The sequence below is a fragment of the Capricornis sumatraensis genome, chromosome 2 (genome assembly GCF_032405125.1).
Source record: "Capricornis sumatraensis isolate serow.1 chromosome 2, serow.2, whole genome shotgun sequence".
Taxonomy (NCBI): domain Eukaryota; kingdom Metazoa; phylum Chordata; class Mammalia; order Artiodactyla; family Bovidae; genus Capricornis; species Capricornis sumatraensis.
The window spans coordinates 50,161,250-50,182,469 of record NC_091070.1 but is presented as its reverse complement, the minus strand read 5'-3'; the positions used below and the strand labels follow the sequence as shown (position 1 = coordinate 50,182,469).

At 40.8% G+C, this 21,220-nt stretch overlaps 1 protein-coding gene across 1 annotated transcript in view; it reads right to left on the bottom strand.

Moving 5' to 3' along the window:
- The window catches only part of MYZAP (myocardial zonula adherens protein), a 115,287-nt gene that overhangs the window by 1,963 nt on the left and 92,104 nt on the right, over positions 1-21,220 (bottom strand). Inside the window, exon 12 of the mRNA XM_068963685.1 lies at positions 17,791-17,891. Coding sequence (XP_068819786.1) covers positions 17,791-17,891 — 101 coding nt within the window. The remainder of the gene's footprint in view (positions 1-17,790; positions 17,892-21,220) is intronic.

The window sequence follows — 21,220 nt, the reverse complement described above, 5'->3', positions numbered from 1 at the left end:
ATTCTTCAGTGTCAGCCTTTTTTATTGTTACACATGCATGTATATTCATTTATTCTTTTCTCATATAGGTTATCACAGAATATTAGTAGAGTTCCCTGTGCTATATAGGAGGTTGTTGTTGGTTATCTTTGTCATGTATAATAGTGTGTATATGTTAATCCCAAGCTCCTGATTTAACTGCCTCCCACATTTCCCCTTTGGTAACCATAAGTTTGTTTTTTTTATCTCCAAGTCTGTTTCTGTTCTGTAAATACTAGGTTCACATATGAGTGGTATCATATGATATTTGTCTTTGTATGACTTACTTCACTCAGTGTAATAATTTCTAAGTTCATCCACATTGCTGCAAATGACATTATTTCATTGTTATGGCTGAGTAATATTTCAGTGTATAAATGTACCACATTGTTATCGATTCCGCTGTCGATGGACATTTAGGTTGCTTTTATGTCTTGGTCGTTGTATATAGTGCTGTAATGAACATTGGGGTGCATGTGTTTTTTTGGAATTATGATTTTCCTGGGCTATATGCCCAAAAGTACAATTGCTAAATCATATAGTAGTTCTAGTTTTAGTTTTTTGAGGAACCTCCATACCGTTTTCCATAGTGGTTGTACCAATTTACCTTCCCACCACCAGGAAGGTTGGGAAGGTTCCTTTTCTCCACAGGCTTCCTTCCTACCAGTGTAGGAAGGTTCCTTTTCTCCACACTCTCTCCAGCATTTACTGTCTATAGACTTTTTTATGAGGCCATTCTGACTTAGGTGAGGCGATCCCTCACTGTAATTTTCTGTTTCTCTGATAATTAGTGATGTTGAGCATCTCTTCATGCGCTTTTTGGCCATCAGTATGTCTTCTTTGAAGAAAGGGCTATTTAAAGCCTCTGCATATTTTTTGGTTGTCTTTTCCTTTTTTATCTGACATAGAGCTGCGGGAGCTGTTTGTATACTTTATAGATTAATCCCTTGTCTGTTGCTTCCTTTGAAAATATTTTCTCCCATTCTGTGGATTGTCTTTTTGTTGTTTATGATTTCCTTTGCTGTGCAGAAGGTATTTGTTTGTATTTTTATTTAATTTTATTTTTATTGAAGTATAGTTGATTTCCAGCGTGTGCCAATCTCTGCTGTACAGCAAAGTGGACTCGGTTATATATAGACATTCTTTTTCATGTTCTTTCCCATTATGGTTTATTATAGGATATTGAATATAGTTTCCTGTGTTATACAGTAGGACCCTGTTGTTTATCCATCCTATATGTAATAGTTTATATCTGCTAATCCCAAATTCCCAGTCCTTCCCTTCCCCTTGGCAACCACAGATCTGTTCGCTATGGTCTGTGAGTCTGTTTCTGTTTCTTAAATAAGTTCGTACGTGTCGTATTTTGGATTCTACCTGTAAGCGACATCATGTGGTGTTTGTCCTTCTCTTTCTGGCTGCCTTTAGTTAGTCTGCTAATCTCCAGCTGCATCCGCATCGCTGCAGATGGCGCTGCTTCACCCCTTTCATGGCTGAGCACTATTCATCGTATGTGTACAGGTACTGTCGTTGCTATCCACTCATCTGTTGCTGGACGTTTAGGTTGTTTCCATGTTTTGGCTATTGTGAATAGTGCTGCTATGAACACAGAGGGGTATGTATCTTTGGGGATTAGAGTTTTGTCTAGCTATATGCCTGGGAGTAGGGCTGCTGAATCATATGGTAATTCTATTTTTAGTTTTCTGAGGAACTTCCAGTTTGCCACAGTGGCTACACTAACAAACATTGCCACCAGCAATACAGCAGGCCTCTCTTTCCCCACATTCTTTCCAGAATTTGTTGTTTGTTGACTTTTTCCCATTATTGAAGTGTATCTTTAAACAGTTTTTAATTGGAGGGTAATTGCTTTAAGTGCTTCCCCAATGGCTCAGCTTTACAATGTTGCACTAATTTCTGCAGTGCAACAACATGAGTCAGCCGTAAGTATACTTATATCCCCTCCCTGTTGAGCCTCCCTCCCATCTCCCACCATCCCACCCCTCTAGGTCGTCACAGAACACCAAGCTGAGCTTCCTCTTTTTTTTTTTTTTATTTATTTTTTAATTGGAGCGAAATTGCTTTACAATGTGGTGTTGGTTTCTGCTGTACAACAGCACAGAGTCAGCCATAATTATACATATATATCACCTCCTCCTTGAGCCTCCCTCCCCTCTAGTCATCACAGAGCACCACGCTGGGCTCCCTGTGTTACATGGCACCTTCTCACCAGCTGTCTGTTTTACACGTTAGTGTATATGTGTTAGTGCTACTTTCTCCATTCATCCCACTCTTTGCTTATGCCACTGTGTCCACAGCTCTGTTCTCTGTGTCTGGGTCTGCATTCCTGCCCTGCATATAGGTTCATTAATACCATTTTTCTAGATTTCCATATATGTGCGTTAATATATGATATTTTTCTCTTTCTGACTTAATTCACTCTGCATAACAGGTTCTAGGTTCATCCGTCTCCCTAGAACGGACTCAAATTCATTCTTTTTATTTATTTTTTTTAGCTTTATTTTTTTTTAATTTTTATTTTTACTTTATTTTGCTTTACAATAATGTATTGGTTTTGCCATACATTGACATAAATCTGCCACGGGTGTACATGAGTTCCCAATTCTGAACCCCCCTCCCACCTCCCACCCCATATCATCTCTCTGGTCATCCCCGTGCACCAGCCCCAAGCATCCTGTATCCTGTATCGAACATAGACAGGCGATTCATTTCTTACATGATAGTATACATGTTTCAGTGCCATTCTCCCAAATCATCCTACCCTTGCCCTCTCCCACAGAGTCCAAAAGTCCGTTCTATACATGTGTGTCTCTTTTGCTGTCTCACATACAGGGTTATCATTACCATCTTTCTAAATTCCATATATATGTGTTAGTATACTGTATTTGGTGTTTTTCTTTCTGGCTTACTTCACTCTGTATAATAGGCTCCAGTTTCATCCACCTCATTAGAACTGATTCAAATGTATTCTTTTTAATGGTTGAGTAATACTCCGTTGTGTATACGTACCACAGCTTTCTTATCCATTCATCTGCTGATGGACATCTAGGTTGTTTCCATGTCCTGGCTATTATAAACAGTGCTGCGATGAACACTGGGGTACACGTGTCTCTTTCAATTCTGGTTTCCTTGGTGCGTATGCCCAGCAGTGGGATTGCTGGGTCATAAGGCAGTTCTATTTGCAATTTTTTAAGGAGTCTCCACACTGTTCTCCATAGTGGCTGTACTAGTTTGCATTCCCACCAACAGTGTAAGAGGGTTCCCTTTTCTCCACAACCTCTCCAGCATTTATTGCTTGTAGACTTTTGGATCCCAGCCATTCTGACTGGTGTGAAATGGTACCTCATTGTGGTCTTGATTTGCATTTCTCTGATAATGAGTGATGTTGAGCATCTTTTCATGTGTTTGTTAGCCATCCGTATGTCTTCTTTGGAGAAATGTCTATTTAGTTCTTTGGCCCATTTTTTGATTCATTCTTTTTACAGCTGAGTAATATTCTGTTGTATATATGTACCACATCTTTATCCATTTATCTGTCAGTGGACATCTAGGTTGCTTCCATGTCTTAGCTATTGTACATAGTGCTACTGTGAACATTAGGGTACATGCATCTTTTTGAATTATGGTTTTCTCAGGGTATATGCCCAGTAGTGGGATTGCTGGGTCATATGGTAGTTTTATTCCTGTTTTTTTTTTTTTTTTTTAAGGAATCTCCATATTGTTCTCCATAGTGCCTGTTATCAATTTACGTTCCCACCAACAGTGCATGAGGGTTCCTTTTTCTCCACATCCTCTCCAGTATTTATTGTCTTACACATAATAATAATATATATATTTCACTGCTACTGTCAGTTCACTCCACCCTCTCCTTCTCCTCCTTCCGCTTGTATCCACACCTGTGTCTCTATTCCTGCCCTGAAAATAGGTTCATCAGTACCATTTTTCTAGATTCCATATGAATGCTTTAATATACAATATTTCTATTTCATTTTATTTAATTGGAGGATAATTGCTTTATAATGTTGTGTTGGTTTATGCCATACAGCAACATGAATCAGCCATAATTATATATATGTCCCCTTGCTTGTGACCCTCCCTCCCGGCTGCCATCTCACCCCTGTAGGTCATCACAGAGCACCAAGCTGGGTTCCCTGTGTTACACAGCAGCTTCCCACTAGCTAGCTATTTTACACATGGTAGTGTACATATGTCAGTGCTACTTTCTCAGTTCATCCTTCCCTCTCCTTCCCCCGCTGTGTCCACAAGTCTGTTCCCTGCGTCTGCATGTCCCTTCCCTGCAAATAGGTTCATCAGCACTATTTTTCTAAATTCCATATATATGCACTAATGTTCCATACTTGTTTTTCTCCTTCTGACTTAACTTCCCTCTGTGTAATAGGCTCTAGGTTCATCCACCTCATTAGAACTGACTCATATTCATTCCTGTTTATAGCTGAGTAATATACCACTGTGGATATGTACCACAACTTCCTTATCCATTCATCTGCAGATGGACGTCTAGGTTGCTTCCATGTCCTGATGGTTGTAAATAGTGCTGCAATGAACATTGGGGTACATGTGTCTTTTTCAGTTACGGTTTTCTCTTCATATATGCCTAGTAGTGGGATTGCTGGGTCACATGGTAATTTTATTCCTAGTGTTCTAAGGAATCTCCATACTGTCTTTCATAGTGGCTGTATCAGTTTACATTCCCACCAACAGTGCACAAGGGCTTTCTTTTCTCCACACCCTCCCCAGCATTTACTGTTTGTAGATTTTTTTGATGATGACTGTTCTGACCAGTGTGAGATGATATCTCATTGTAGTTTTGAATTGCATATTTCTAATAATAAGTGATGTTGAGCATCTTTTCATGTGTTTGTTGGTCATCTATATATCTTCTTTGGAGAAATGTCTGTTTAGATCTTCTGCCCAGTCTTTTTTTGATTGGGTTGCTTTTCTGATATTGAGCTGCTCTGGTATATTTTGGAGATTAATCGTTTGTCAGTTGTTTCATTTGCAATTATTTTCTCCCATTCTGAGGGTTGTCTTTTCATCTAGTTTATAGTTTCTTTTGCTGTGCAAAAGCTTTTAAGTTTAGTTAAGTCCCATTTGTTTATTTTTTTATTTTATTTCCATTACTCTAGGAGGTGAGTCAAAGAGAATGTTGGCTGCACCTTATGTCTGTTCTGCCTATTTTTTCCTCTAAGAGTTTTATAGTTTCTGATCTTATGTTTAGGTTCTTTAATCTATTTGGAATCTGTTTTTGTGTATGGTGTTAGAAAGTGTTCTAATTTCATTCTTTTACATGTAGCTGTCCAGTTTTCCCAGCACCACTTACTGACGAGACTATCTTTTCTCCACTGTATACTTTTGCCTCATTTGTCAAAGATAAAGTGCCCGTAGGTGCAGAGGTTTATCTTTGGGCTTTCTAGCCAGTCCCATTGATCTGTATTTCTGTTTTTGTGCCAGTATCATATTGTCTTGATTACTGTAGCTTTATAGTATAGAGTGACGTTGGAAGGTTGATTCCTCCAATTCCATTTTTCTTTCTCAAGATTGCTTTGGCTATTCAAGGTCTTCTGTGTTTCCCTACAAATTATAAATTTTTTTCTTCTAGTTCTGTGAAAAATGCCATTGGTAATTTGATAGAGATTGCATGAAATCTGACTTTACTACCCAAAGCAATCTATGTTTTCATACTATAGATTCTTCCAATCCAAGAACGTGATATATCTCTCCATCTGTTTGTATCATCTTTGAGTTCTTTCATCAGTGTATCTGCATAGAGATCGTTTGTCTCCTTAGGTAGGTTTATTTCTAGGTATTTTATTCTTTTTGTTGAAGTGGTGAATGGGATTGTTTCCTTAATTTCTCTTTCTGATTTTTCATTGTTAATGTATAGGAATGCAAGGGAATTCTGTGTATTAATTTTACATCCTGTGACTTTACTAAATTCATTGATTAGCTCTTATAATTTTCTGGTGGTATCTTTATCAATGTCATCTGCAAACAGAGTTTAACTTCTTTTCGGTCTGGATTCCTTTTATTTCTTCTCTGATTGCCATGGCTACAACTTCCAAAATTATGTTGATTAATGATGATGAGAGTGGGCACCCTTGCCTTGTTCCTGATCTTGGAGGAAATACTTTCAGTTTTTCACTGCTGAGAATGTTTTCTGTGGTCTTGTCCTATACGGCTTTTATTATGTTGAGGTAGATTCCTGCTGTGCCCATTTTTCTGGAGAGATTTTATCAAATGTGAGTTGAATTTTGTTGAAAGCTTTTTCTGCATCTATTGAGATTATCATATGGGTTTTGTCTTTCAATTTGTTAACATGGTGTATCACATTGATTGACTTGCATATATCGAAGAATCCTTGCATCCCTGGGATAAACCCCACTAGATCACGATGTATGATCCTTTTAATGTGTTGTTGGATTCTGTTTGCATGTATTTTGTTGAGGATGTTTACATCTGTGCTCATCAATGATACTGGATGTAGTTTTCTTTTTTGTGTGATAACTTTATCTGGTTTTGGTATCACAGTGATAGTGGCCTCATAGAATGAGTTTGGGAGTATTCCTCCCTCTGCAGTTTTTTGGAAGTGTTTGATAGGTGTTAGTTCTTCTCTCAATGTTTGATAGAATTCACTGTGAAGCCACCTGGCCCTGGGCTTTTGTTTGTTGGAAGGTTTTTGATCACAGTTTCCATTTCAGTGCTTGTGATTGGTCTGTTCATAATTTCTATTTCTTCCTGAGTCGGTCTTGGATGGTTGTTGTACTTTTCTAAGAATTTGCCCATTTTTTCCAGGTTGTCTATTTTCTTGGCATATAGTTGCTCGTAGTAATCTCTATATTTCTGCACTGTCTGTTGTAAGTTTTTTTTCATTGTTTGCTGACGTTTTAATGATGGCTCTTCTGACTGATGTATGTTGGTACTTCATTGTAATTTGCATTTCTCTACTAATTAGTGATGCTGAGCATCTTTTCATGTGCCTGCTGGTCATCTATATTTCTTCTTTGGAGAAATGTGTATTTAGGTCTTCTGCCCATTTTTCCATTGGGCTTTTTTTGTTGTTGTTGTCTACTTATATAAGCTGTTTGTGTATTTTGGAGGTTAAGCCCTTGTCTGCCGCATCATTTGCCAATATTTTCTCCCATTCCGTGGATTGGCTTTTCTTTTTTTTATGGTTTCCTTTGCTGTGCAAAAGTTTGTAAGTTTACTTAAGTCCCATTTGTTTGTTTTTGTTTTTATTTCTCTTGCCTTGGGAGACTGATCTAAGAAAACATTGGTACAATTTATGTCAAAGAATGTTTTGCCTATGCTGTCTTCTGGGTGCTTTATGGTGTCACGTCTTGTGTTTAAGGCGTTAAGCCGTTTTGAGTTTATTTTTGTGCATGATGTGAGAGTGTGTTCTAATTTCATTCATTTATATGCTGCTGTCCAGCTTTCCCAGCACCACTTGCTCAAGACACTTTCCCCTCATTTTATATTCTCTTCTCCTTTGTTGGAGATTAATTGACCTTAGATATGTGGGTTTGTTTTTGGCCTCTCTGTTCTGTCCTATTGATCCATATATCTGGTTTGGTACCAGTAATACACTGTTTTGAATGCTGTAACTTTGTAATATTGTCTGAAGTCTGGGAGAGTTATGCCTCCTGCTTTTTTCCCTTAGGACTGGCAATTCTGTGTCTTTTATAATTCCATATAAGTTTTTGGATTATTTTTCTAGTTCTGTGAAAAATGTCGTGGGTATTTTGATAGGGTTTGCATTAAATCTGTAGACTTTTTTGTGTCGCATGGCCATTTTAACACGTTACTGATCAGAGATATATTAATATGTGTTTTGTTACCTGAACATTATTGACTAGAGATGTTTCTGTATTCATTTACATAACAAATCGCCGACCACAAGTGTTAGTTTCTGCAAAAACCCCCTGGTCAGTAATGTGTTAACAGTATTAATTCTTCCAATCCAAGAGCATGGGCTATCTTCCCTTTCTCTGAATGCTCTTTACTTTCCTTTATTATTGTTTTATAACTCACAGCATAAGTCTTTCACCTACTTGGTCAGGTTTATTCCTTTTTTTTTTTTTTTTTTTGGTGCTATTTTAAAAAGTTTTTTTGTTTTTACATTTCTTTTTGATATTTCATTGTTAATGTAAAGAAATGCAACCAATTTCTGAATGTTAGGCTTAAATCCTGCTACTTTGCTGAATTCATTTATTAGCTCGAGTAGTTTTGTGTGGAGTTCTTAGGATTTTATATATTTATATATATATAACCATGTTGTCTGCATACAGTGAAAATTTTACCTCTTCCCTTCCAGTTTGGACACCTTTTATTTCTTGTCTGCTGTGTCCTAGACTTCCAGGAGTATGCTGAATAGAAGTGGTGACAGTGAGCATCCCTATTTCACATTTTAGCAGGAAAGCTATTACCTTTTCACCACTGAGTATTTTGTTGGCTGTGGATTTGTCATAAATGGCTTTTATTATGTTGAGATATGTTCTCTAGGAAATGGATCCAAAAAGATATTGCTGCTATTTACATCAGAGTGTGTTCTGTTTTCCTCTAGGAGTTTCATAGTATCTGGCCTTACATTTAGGTCTTCAGTTTGAGTTTTCTTTTTGTGTATGATGTTAGGGAGTGTTCTAATTTCATTCTTTTACATGTAGCTATCCAATTTTCCCAGCACCACTTATTGAAGAGGCCGTCTTTTTTCCATTGTACAGTCATTTGGATACTACTTTTTCCAATCCAAGGATATGGCGTATCTTTTCCCTCTTAAAAGCTCCCTCCCTGGGTGCAGGCCCCATCCCAATTCTTTCTTTTCCCTTTTATCCTACGCAGTTATGTGGCGATTTTCTTGCCCTTCCCAAAGTCTGAGGTCTTCTTTGAGCATTCAGTAGATGTTCGGTGTGAACTGGTCCACTTGTAGATGTATGGTTAATGTTTTTGTGGGAGAAGGTGAGCTCTACGTCCTGGTCCTCCACCATCTTGAACCCCCTTCTCCCTGGAGCCAGACAGTAGTTTTAGCAACTTACGGTTGCTAGGTATCCATGATTCAGAAAAATTAAAAAAACACGTGCACACACACACACACACACACACCCATTCCATTCAGGAGCTCACCATTAGATGGGAAAAATACATACTTAGATCGTTGTAATGTCTTAGGTACTGTATAAAGACATAAGGAGCTATACTGGATGCTCTGTATTTGCCTGTTCAGATCCATCCCCCCCCTTCTCTCCCCTATACTCTGGGAAGCTGCCCAGAAGGTAGACATCAGCGGACCCCCTCCCCCGTTACCTTCCAGCTGGTTTGGACCTGTTAGGAGGTGGAGGCAGAGAACGGAGCACAGGCAGACCGAGCCATCTGCTCCCTCTGCTCAGGCTGCAGCTTGGTAGTTGGCTACATTCCTCTAGCAAAGGCTGCGCTACAGCTCACCCCTTCATCTCCTCTACCAGCTTTCTCTCCCCATCTCTTCAGGCCCAGGCTGGAAACAGCTGCCCTCAAATTTGTACAGTCATTTCATTTAAGTGTCTTCCATTTTCCCTTCCTGCCAAGACCCTGAGCAGCACAAGAACAAACACATGATGGGCAAACTGAGGGCAGAACAAGTTAGCTTCACTGGGAGGAAGTCAGCCCCGGGAAGGTGACTCCTGAAGGATGCCTAGGCATTCCTCAGGTGAGTGAGGAAGAGGTGGGCAGTACAGGCAAAGAAGGGTGAACACAGAGGCCACAGTGTGAAAAGGAGACATACTTAGCCAGGACTGGAGCAAAGAGTTCAATGTGAAAGTGGCAGAAGATGAGGTTGGGGTGGAAGGGGGGAGAAGGGCCCTCTGTGCCCTGCTGAGGGGTTCAGAATGAGACAGTGAGCCGTTTTTAAGGAGGGCAGGATATGCCCCTATTTTTATTCTAGCAAGATTCCTTGGCACCTCTGAGGGTTGACTATAAAGGCCTTAGTCTGGAGGCCGGAGGTTATTTGGGAGAGTTTTGCTATTTAGAAAGTGAGAGAGACCATGAGAACTCAAACTGAAAATCACACAGGAGGCAAAGTAGCAAGGAAATGTTAAGATGATATTTAGGAGGCAGAAGTAACAATTTTGTGATTATAATGGAGAAAAATGTCCCATTTCTTTTTCCTTATAGACATATAACCACTCTTCCCAGCTTCCCTTGAACTTTGGTAGACCACATGACTCTACAGGCAGAAATGATTTCTGTTACTTGCAGGTTTAGCCCATGTCCATTTTGCTGCCAAAGATATTTTCCTAAAAGGACAACTGGAGCATACTACTATCCTTCAAACTCTTCATTCTCCCCCTTGCTTCTTGGATGGACTCTCATCTCCCCTGCAGGGTATAAAGGCCTCTACCATCTACTGTTCTGTCTCCCTCCTGGCCCCTCCTCATTTACACACTGCTTCACAGTCTGCCATCCTCAGCTTCCCCTCATCAAATCAATCAATCTGATGAATTCCTACCTGTATTTCAAGAATCAAACCTTGTCCCCCGATTCTGCACAGCAGTGATAGAAACCATCATCCCTTTCTTTGTGTGCCCTCGGTTTTCTCGAGCAGTGCTGCTCAGTTTTCTCCTTCCACAAGGTTCCCTTTTGCTAAAGTTGCCCCCATCAGTAACACCACCCATCGGGCTTCCGTGGTGGTTCAGTGGTGGAGAATGCACCTGCCAATGCAGGAGAATAATATCTTGCCATTTGCAAGACATGGATGGACCTTGAGGACATTAGGGTAAGTGAAATAAGTCAGACAACGTATCTTATCCATATGTTAAAAAAAAAAAAAAGAACAAAAACCAAGTTCACAGATACCAAGAAAAGATGGATGATTGCTAGAGGAAGGGGTTGGGGGATGGGCGAAATGGGTGAAGGGGTCAAAAGGTACAGACTTCTAGTTATAAAAGTCATGGGGATGTAATGTACAGCATAGCAACTATGGGTGACAATACTGTATTGCTTGTTTGAGAGTTGCTAATAAATCATCACAAGAAAAGAGTTTTATAACTAGATACAGCTACCCAGGTGGCTCAGCAGTAAAGAATCTGCCTGCGATGCAGGAGACGCAGGTTCGATCCCTGCGTCGGGAAGATCCCCTGAAGAAGGAAATGGCAACCCACTCCAGTATCCTTGCTGGGAAATCCCATGCAGAGAGGAACCTGGCGGGCTACAGTCCATGGGGTTGCAAAGAGTCGGATACACCTGAGTGACTAAACAACAACGACAACAAACACCTATTACTGTGTGGTGATTTTCAACTACGGTTGGGAGACAAATTCTTAATAAGGTGTATTAGAAGCCTGGGTGTGGGGGATGTTAATCTTCACATAACTCTCCCAAGAGATTCAATGTCTTTTCCACACTCTCCTCCCCTTGAAAATGACTGTCACAGAGGCTTGTGACACCCCTGGAAGCATCTCACTGCACCTTCTGGTCTGCACATCCGCTGCTAGCTATAATTTCGTGAAGTGTGAAAACCACATCTTGCTTATCTTCATGACCTCAGCAGCTCACTCAGGCCAAACACAGAACTGTCAGTACACAGATGAATGACCAAGGCAACCAGAGGACGATGGATTTTGAGGAATGAGTGGTAACAATTTCACCATCACATGCTACAGAGAGGAGTCCACAGGATATCACAGGTCAGGAGTCCCCAGGGACCTGACCAGGCAATTTAGTGGAGTGCCAGGGGCATGAGCCAGATGGCAATTTGTGCCAACTCCTGTGAAAATTCCACAGAACAGAAATAGTCTCTGGTGACACTATCCTAAAAGCCCATAAAGTTCAGAAATATTTATAAAGGTGAACCCTCTGGGTTTCAGAAACAGGCTCTCATATCTCAACCTTTCAAAAAGAATTGAGGTTAGTTTTTTTAGTTGATCACTAAGAAACAACAGGATTTCAAGAACACAAATAATTTCAACCACAGAATGAAAATTCAGCCATTTTCTTTAACATATTAAGGCTATTGTTAACCTTTTATTAATCCATAAAGGGGCAGTTCCCTGGGGCAAACAAAAGCAGAGTCAGCAAATAATGCCTTGACAAAAAGCTACTTTGTGTTCTGGTTTCTACAATAGAAATATGAAGATGTAGGCATTTTAAAGTACTTACTATGCGCCGGAAACTTATGACTGCAAGGAATATTTTTCATTAAAATGTACCTATTAAGACTTAATTTATGAGTTTACTGGAAACTGAGTTTCACTAAGGGACAAAGGAGAGAAGTCTTTTTTCTTTTGGTATTTTGTTTTCCACTTTTGTCTTTGAAGGCTAGCTGACCTAAAATTGCTCTCAATGGCCTTAATTAATATATATCGAACTTCTCAAATCTGACTCGTGAGTTTTGCCTTTAATGAGGTGTTTAGAAGCCCCTGGCATCAGGGTGAATGCCTTTGACCCCTTCCCTCTCTCCTTGCTTTCCAGAAATCTATGCCACACAAAGACGAAATGAAGGAGAAGAATTTGAGAAGGCGAACCTGGAGCCAGGGACGGGACTGAGAAGATGAGACGCAACACTGGTCTCCAGAGGCTGGGGAAGCGGGAGTGGAGCGCATGGAGCATGTCACCAAGGAAAACGCCAGCCCGGCACCAGTGAGTGAGTCCAGGTGCAAAGCTCAAAGGTGAGCGCAGAACCCTGAACTTATGGCAACTGGGACTGTGGTGATGACAGAAATATGCAAACATGGCCATATACAATGGACACTTTATATCTAAATCATCTTAGCAACTTTCAGTAGGAATGACGATCAGAATCTTCCCCTAGGTAAGGAAACTGAGATTCAAAGAGGTTAGAAATTAGTTCAAAGTTACAGATATACCCAGAGGCACATCCAGGACCCAAACCCAGGGCTGATTTCCAAGCCATCGCTCTTAACCACAACTAGAGGATCTGACTTTGATGGAAAAAAATGTGCTCAGCTATGGATAGGGTGGATATGAAGATGAAGCGGTGCCTAGCAGGCAGCCAGGAATGAGGACTTGTACGCAAGAGAGGTGTGAGCTTCCTAACCTCTTCAAATCTCAGTTTCCTTACCTAGGGGAAGATTTTGATAGTCAACTGACTTCCAATTAGAGCTGCTCTATTTTTTCTGTGCTCCCTGAGCAGCTCTAATTGTTAAGTCAGTTATGTTTTACTCTTTGCAACTCCATGGGGCTGTAGCATGCCAGGCTCCTCTGTCCGTGGAATTTCCCAGGCAAGAATATTGGAGCTGGTTGCAATTTCCTACTGCAGAAGATCTTCCCTACCTGGGGATCAAAGCTGGTTTCCTGCGTGGCAGGCAGATTGTTAGCCACCAAATGCTGTTAGCAGTAGCACAGCATGTAACACCTGCAGATATAGGGAGAAATGGGTCGTGGGTGCCATACAGCTTTCCAGCAGCACGGGCTTTGTGCCCAGTGCCTGGGACACACTGCAACACCCAATAACACAGCTGACCAAAGACCTCGTCAATCACTGGGGCTTCCAGAGTTCTACACAGTGTCCAGTGTAAACCACTGACACCAAACCGCTGACAACTGAAAAATTCAACACATACGGAAGCACTAGCCCCTAAATTAAGCTGTCAACCAACCAACCCAATCAAAAAATTGGCAGAAAACCGTAATAGATGTTTCTCCAAAGAAGAAGAAATACAGATGGCCAGGAGGCGTATGAAAAGATGTTCAACATCACTCATTATTAGAAAAATGCAAACCAAAACTACCATGAGGTACCAACTCACCAGTTAGAATAGCCATCACTAAAAAGTCAACAAACAACAAATGCTGGAGAGGATGCTGAGAAAGGGAACCGTCCTACCCTGTCAGTGCAAATGTAATTTAGTGCATCCATGATGGAAAGCAGGGATTCCTCAGAAAACTAAGTAGAATTACCATATGATCTAACAGTGCCACTCCTGGGCATGCTGCTGCTAAGTCGCTTCAGTCGTGTCCGACTCTGTGCGACCCCACAGACGGCAGCCCGCCAGGCTCCCCAGTCCCTGGGATTCTCCAGGCAAGAATACTGGAGTGAGTTGCCATTTCCTTCTCCAATGCATGAAAGTGAAAAGTGAAAGTGAAGTCGCTCAGTTGTGTCCAACTCTTAGCTACCCCATGGACTGCAGCCCACCAGGCTCCTCCATCCATGGGATTTTCCAGGCAAGAGTACTGGAGTGGGGTGACATTGCCTTCTCTGCTCCTGGGCATATATCTAGACAAAACTCTAATCCAAAAAGACATGCACCCCGATGTTCATAGCAGCACTATTCACAATAGCCAAAACATGGAAACAACCTACATGTCTATTGACAGATGAATAGCTAAAGATGTGGTCCATATTTACAACAGAATATTTACTCAGCCATAAAAAAGAAAAAAATAATGCCATTTGCAACAACATGGATGGACCTAGAAATTATCATAGTAAGTGACGTAAGAGAAAAACAAATATCACTCATATGTGGAATCTCATTTTTAAAAGATGATACAAACTTATTTTAGAGAAGAGAATGGCAGTCCAATCCAGTATTCTTGCCTGGAGAATTCCATGGACAGAGGATCCTGGCAGGCTACAGTCTGTGAGGTTACAAAGAGTCAAACACAACTGAGCAACTAAGACACAAACTTATTTACAGAACAGCAGCAGACTTATATCAAAAACAACTCACAGTTACCAGAGGGGAAACACTGGGGAGAAGGATAAACCAGGAGCTTGGGATGAACACCTGTACACTACTATGTACAAAACAGATAACCAACGCAAACCTACTACAGCACAGGGAACTCTATTCAATATCCTGTGATAACCTATATGAGCAAAGAATTAAAAAAGAATGAACACATGTATAACTGAATCACTTTGCTGTACACCGGAAAGTTACACAACATTGTAAGTCAACTATACTCCACTAAAATGTTAAAAAAATACTTGATACCATGTCTTATATGTAAAATCAGGGTTTGATTTAGATAATAGGAATACTAGCTATTTATTAAGTTCTTCAGTTACCATGCTAAATTCTTTACATACATGTTTTCATTTAATTCTCATAACAGTCCAATATGATTTGATATTGTCATCATCATTTCCATTGTAAGGAGGAAATCACAGAGGATTAAAGGAGACTGAGTAACTGGCACAGGGCTGTGCTCAGCTGGCTGGGCAGGCACCCCCACAGCCTAAACCTTCCCAGCCGGAGGGTACGGCAGAAGACCCAGAAGGAAGAACAAAACTCACCTGCGTAACAGGCTTAATTCATTACTTTTTATGGATCTAAGATATTTGGGGAGCCTGTTTTTTAAAATATTCTTGAAAACACCATGGAATCTTTTATTAGTTAGATGCCAGTCTGAAGTCTTAAGTGAGAACCAGGGATTCTTTCAGAACATATGTAACACAATTTAGCAATCTCTACTGAGCATTTTAAAACTATAGATGTACCACACCAGGACTCCAGAAGTATGGCTCAAATCCTGGCTCTGTGGCTTCTAGAAAATCCCTGTATCTCTCTGGGCCTCAGTTTTGGTGTCTATAAAACAGGGAGATTAGATCTGGGGTGGGGGGCTGGGGCGGGGGTTCCCATTTGATTGTGACCACAGAGCTCTTTATTCAAGCAAAATCTTACTTGGAATCTAACATATAAAACACACTAAAAACTGAGTTTCTCAGGTTGGGTGTTTTTTCTGTGAGGGGGGACGGTCCCCACAGGCCAGCTCCTTGCTTACCTCGTTGCCCCCACCCCGAACCCCCTCCTGGAACCTGAGCACAGAGTGCACAGTTCCAAAAAGCACAGGTGGGAAACCACGGCCCCACCTCACCCCTCAAGAGGCCGTGCTCCTCGCCTGTCACATAGTAGGCACTTCATAAATACTTGTGAGAGAAAGAATGAAAGATTACCCTGCCTTTTCGGAAATGGGGATACGTAGTTTTCATTTCCTCTGCTGATTGCCCCAGGTAGTTAAAGTGCTAAGATGGATCCTGGGGGAAACCAAATGTTACATTTATGGAAAAGCTGCTTTTAGATACTGAAGTGGCTTCCAAGTTCAGCGCGGCCATAAGTTAAGGGTCTGTCAGCACTTCCATTATGAACACCGCTTTGTGGTTTCATAACTTAGCCATAAAAGTTTGCTTCAGGCTATCCCTCGGCATACAAATTGAAAACCCTGTTTTAGGCCAAAATGTGGGAATTAGAAAACAAACAATTTATTGGTTTCAGACATAGTTTTGTACCCGTCTCAACCAAATAAGATTTATTATGTGGGCAATTAGAGGGGACTAAGCCACTTGGTTCTTGAAAAATAAAAAAAAAAAAAGGAAAATAGCCAACCTATTTATATTTTAACAGTTGTCCCTGGGTATGATCAATCATTCTTTTGGGTCCTATTTTTATCAGGCACTTTATCCCCTGCATTGATGAGACCTGGAGTCTATTTATACATTCTTTTTCCTTCTTTTTTAAACATTTTCTGTTAATGGTATCAGAATGAAAAATATTGCCTTGTTTTTAACCAAAAAGCAAGCAACGTAAATGAGACATCTCAAAAAAATAAATAAAAGAGCTTAATCCTGCTTTTGGTAAGTATTTTGAGAATGGCAAGTATCTCATTTTAATGAACAAAAAAGACAACATCAGTAATGAATAAACAGGGATATGAGACATTGTTCTACAGTGTGAGAACTGGTTAGAGCTGAGAAGTCACCTGGCCAACTCGCTGACTTACCAGGTCAGGAAACGGAGGCCCCAGCTAACAAGAGTCTAGCCTAAACATGTCCCGCAGCTCCTAACCCTGAGGACGAGAGCTGGGTGTTCTACAGCCCAGCTTGGCGATCAGCTCATTCCTGTTTCCTATGGATGCAACCATTTAAGCCAGGAGTCTCCATTTTCCTGACCTACTCATGTCTACCACCACACACACACACACATGCCCCTAACCATACAAGAATACACCTTCCTGCACAAGGGTACAGCACTTTGTGACTCTGGTTACCCAAGTCACAAGCCATGTACCATCAGTGCCTTGGGTATGCACTTGTTTTCTGTCCTCTTGGAGCCAAGCACAGTTTTGAGCACCTAGAGACACGGGGTGGGTTGCTGGGTCACAGGTGCTAACCTGACTAGGTAGAGACCCAGGTACTGGGCTTGTGAGCAGCTTAACAACACATGGCTCAGTCCTCTAGCTCAGAAATGCAGCTGAACAAAGCAGGTTATAGTTCCTGTTGATGTGCTTGTGAATCTGGTCTAGTGCATGACGACACTGCTACAGTACTAGGGAGCAGCAGGGCTTTGAGTCTCCCTGCTCTTACTAAAGCACCTCACAGGGCCCTCTCACACTGCTGAGAATGTCTGCCTGTACATCTGATTTCCCTTGCAGCCTGCACTCTGCGGCAGGAACCCAGTCTAACTCCTCTCCTTATCTTCACTGTCTGGCACAGGGGAGGTGCTCAACAGATGTGTGCCGAATGGACAGAAACGAACAGACGAAGGACCAAATGCACACACTTGCTGATGGGGCTCATCTTCTCTCTGCAGTGGCCTCCCCAGGTCTCCCCTGGGCCATGCGTGCCCCAGGCCTCTGCATAGCCTCCCCACTCCACAGAGTCCAGCCAGACCCCTCAGCAGCCACCACTTCTCTTTGCAGAAATACTTTTGATAGAAAGAATGCAATTCTGGGAATAACAGCACACTGAAAGTATTTTCTGGGGTCAAAGGGGAATTTGAGTTGGAACAATAGGAAATTCTTAAATACCTGGGTAGAAGATCACAGCCCACTCCAGCCTCTCTGGTTTCCACTCCCGTCTTGGACTGGGTTTCTATTAAATAGTCCAACCTGCTTTGTAGTTCATTATTCTAGAGATGAGGGGGGAAAGGGCTGTTAGTAAAGCAAATGCGTTCCCCCACAAATACATATGATACAATTTGTATGTATTATCCGGATTTTCCCCTAGACACAGACATCTATCACAGTGTATTTTTAAGTGCCTCTTCTACAGTAGGAATTGAAGGAATACATTGACTGAATTCTTACAAATAGCTTTATGAGCATGGACATACGTATGTATCCAATTTTACCTGAATGGAAATAAAACAAAATATCCTACTCTGTACCATTATTTGCTGCTTTTCGCCCACTCAACAATGTGTTGTGACTCCTTCCATGTTTATTAGTTTTCTTTTTATGTCAACAAACTATTTTAATGGGTTCATAGCATTCCATTGTATGGATCTACATTATTTAACTAGTCTCTTACTGATGACCTTTAGATATTTATCACATTTTTTGTAATTATAAATAAGGTACAGCTCATGTTTTAAAACTCCCTCATTAAACTATAAAATGAGTTTAAGTCTATTAACTTAATTTAGAGGGAAATACCTCTGTAACTTAATAATTAGTATTTTGTAGGTGTGGAAAATTCAGAATCTCAAACATATAAAGTAGAACAAGCTCCTTGGGATTAAAATTAGCATTCTGAAATAGTGTTTTTTTTCCAGGCCAGAGCCAAACATTACATAGGTTGATGATTAGATGCTCAGGAATTGGAAATTTGCCCCGTGGGGGAGATGAAGGACAAAGGAGCAAAAGAGCTGAGGATATTGAAATGAAAACAGATGAAGTGCTGCTGCCTAAAACCCAAAGGACAGGAAGATACACCTTTTAAAAAATTCAGACAGTGGTTATCTCTGTGTATAAAGATTTTTTGATTTCTCTTTTAAAGTTCTATATATTTTCTGTAATGCTAGACTAAATTTTCATGAGGCAATAACCATAACTATGCTCCTGACTGTATTCCTCAAAACACAGTATGTAGTATATGCAAGATAAATATGTATTGAATAAATGTATAAATGCCTTTGAAAGTGTGTTAGTCGCTCAGTCATGTCCAACTTTTTGTGACGCTATGGACTGTAACTTGCGGTTCTTCTGTCCATGGGATTCTTCTCCAGGCAAGAATACTGGAGTGGGTTACCATGCCTTTCTCCAGGGGATCTTCCTGACCCAGGGATCAAACCCAGATCTGCACTGCAGGCAGATTCTTTACCAACTGAGCCACCAGGGAATGAGTGTTTTATTTGCATAATCAGAAAAAAATAAGCATTTGTCTTTTCTAAGCTGATGCTGAAGCTAAGGCACTGTATTCTAAGACCCTCAACAACACATGAAAGTTGAAAAGTTATTTGGAAACAGAAGCTCATTTGTTCTGAAAGAGCGCTTGCGCTGGATGGGTGATAACAAGGTGCAAAGCAGCAGCTCTGGTGCAGACTCAGGTTCTGCAGGATGTAAAGGTCTAGGAATCCCTTCTGATAATGGGAAACGGTGTAAAGGAAGAGAAGGCACTCCAGGTTCCCTAGCTGCTGACAAGCCATGACTGATCTGTGAGCTCGGCATCTGTCACCTGGTGCTCTGGGAGAATGTTGTTGGCTAACCACCATTTACACACACACACACACACACACACACACACACACACACACACACACACACACACACACACTCTGCTTCACCAACAATATCTGAACTCTCCCATTCATACAGAAAGAGAGGCCTGCCCATTAACAATCAACAGTCCCACTGTTTCGTTCTTTCTCAGTGTAGACTGAGAGGATTCTGTAAAATGCTGAGGTGAGTACCTATAGTTAGGGGCAAAAAGGCAAGGTTAGCAAATGTACCCCAATTGGTATACAGTGAGTAGTGGACTTATAGTCCTAAGTCTTTTGTTCTATTTCAAAGAAACTCTTGTACAAATCAAGCTTGCCTGGTGGCTCAGATGGTAAAGAATCTGCCTGCAGTGCAGGAGACCCGGGTTCAAACCCTGAATCAGCTATTCACTGAAGCACTGATATGAAAATCTTTAACTTTTAAAAATGTAGTACTATTAGTTAAAAAAAAAAACAACAACCTGAGTATCTGCTGGGAATCAGGTAGTATATAAAATCAAGTGAGGGGAGGAAGTTGGCAGCTAAAGAAACAGGGCATAATTTGTAACCTTTGAGGAGTTCAGTCTTTTGGGGGTACAGACATCTAAGCAGAAAATAACGGAACAAACTCCTAAGTCTCATGCCAGGGGGACCCAGAAAATATCATGGGGGCACTTCAGAGGGGATGTCTAACTCAAAATGGAGGACTGGATTGTCTGTGAAGATTCTCTAGAGTTATGCAAGGGACAGAGAGTAAGGGAAATAAAAGGAATGAGTAATCCAGAATTATGGAAGAATACTAGGTTGAGAACAGGCCCCTGACTGTAGTATACAGGTACGCAGGAGTTGGTTATGAAGGGCTGTGTATGCCACTACCAAGCCTCTACACCCAGGCCCATGAGACCAAACTCAAATTTTACTTCAAACACTTGGGCTCCAAGTGAAAACTGTATTGGGAGGAGATAAAACTATAAGGAAGGAAGATCAGTCAAGGAGGTCACTGCAATTTTCTAGGTAGAGTGAGAGCCGCACTTCTAGTATATAGAAGTAAGCAGTTAAATAGAGCCTCCTCAAAAATGTACAATGGAGAAAAAGACAGTCTCTTCAACAAGTGGTGCTGGGAAAACTGGTCAACCGTGTGTAAAAGAATGAAACTAGAACACTCTCTAACACCATACACAAAAATAAACTCAAAATGAATTAAAGATCTAAATGTAAAACCAGAAACTATAAAACTCTTAGAAGAAAACATAGGCAGAACACTCTCTGACATAAATTACAGCAAGATCCTCTATGACCCACTTCCCAGAGTAATGGAAATAAAAATGAAAATAAACAAATGGGACCTAATTAAATGCTTTTCCACAACCAAAGAATCTACAAGTAAGGTGAAAAGATAGCCTTCAGAATGGGAGAAAATAATAGCAAATAAAGCAACTGACAAAGAATTAATCTCCAAAATATACAAGCAGCTCATACAGCTCAATACCAGAAAAATAACCCAATCAAAAAGCGGGCAAAAGAACTAAACAGACCTTTCTCCAAAGAAGACAAATAGATGGCTAATAAACACATGAAAAGAAGCTCAACATTACTCATTATTAGAGAAATGCAAATCGAAAACCACAATGAGGAATCATCTCACTCTGGTCAGAATGGCCGTCATCAAAAAGTGTACAAACAATAAATGCTGGAGAAGGTGTGGAGAAAAGGGAACCCTCTTATACTGTTGGTGGGAGTGCAAACTGGTCCAGCCACTA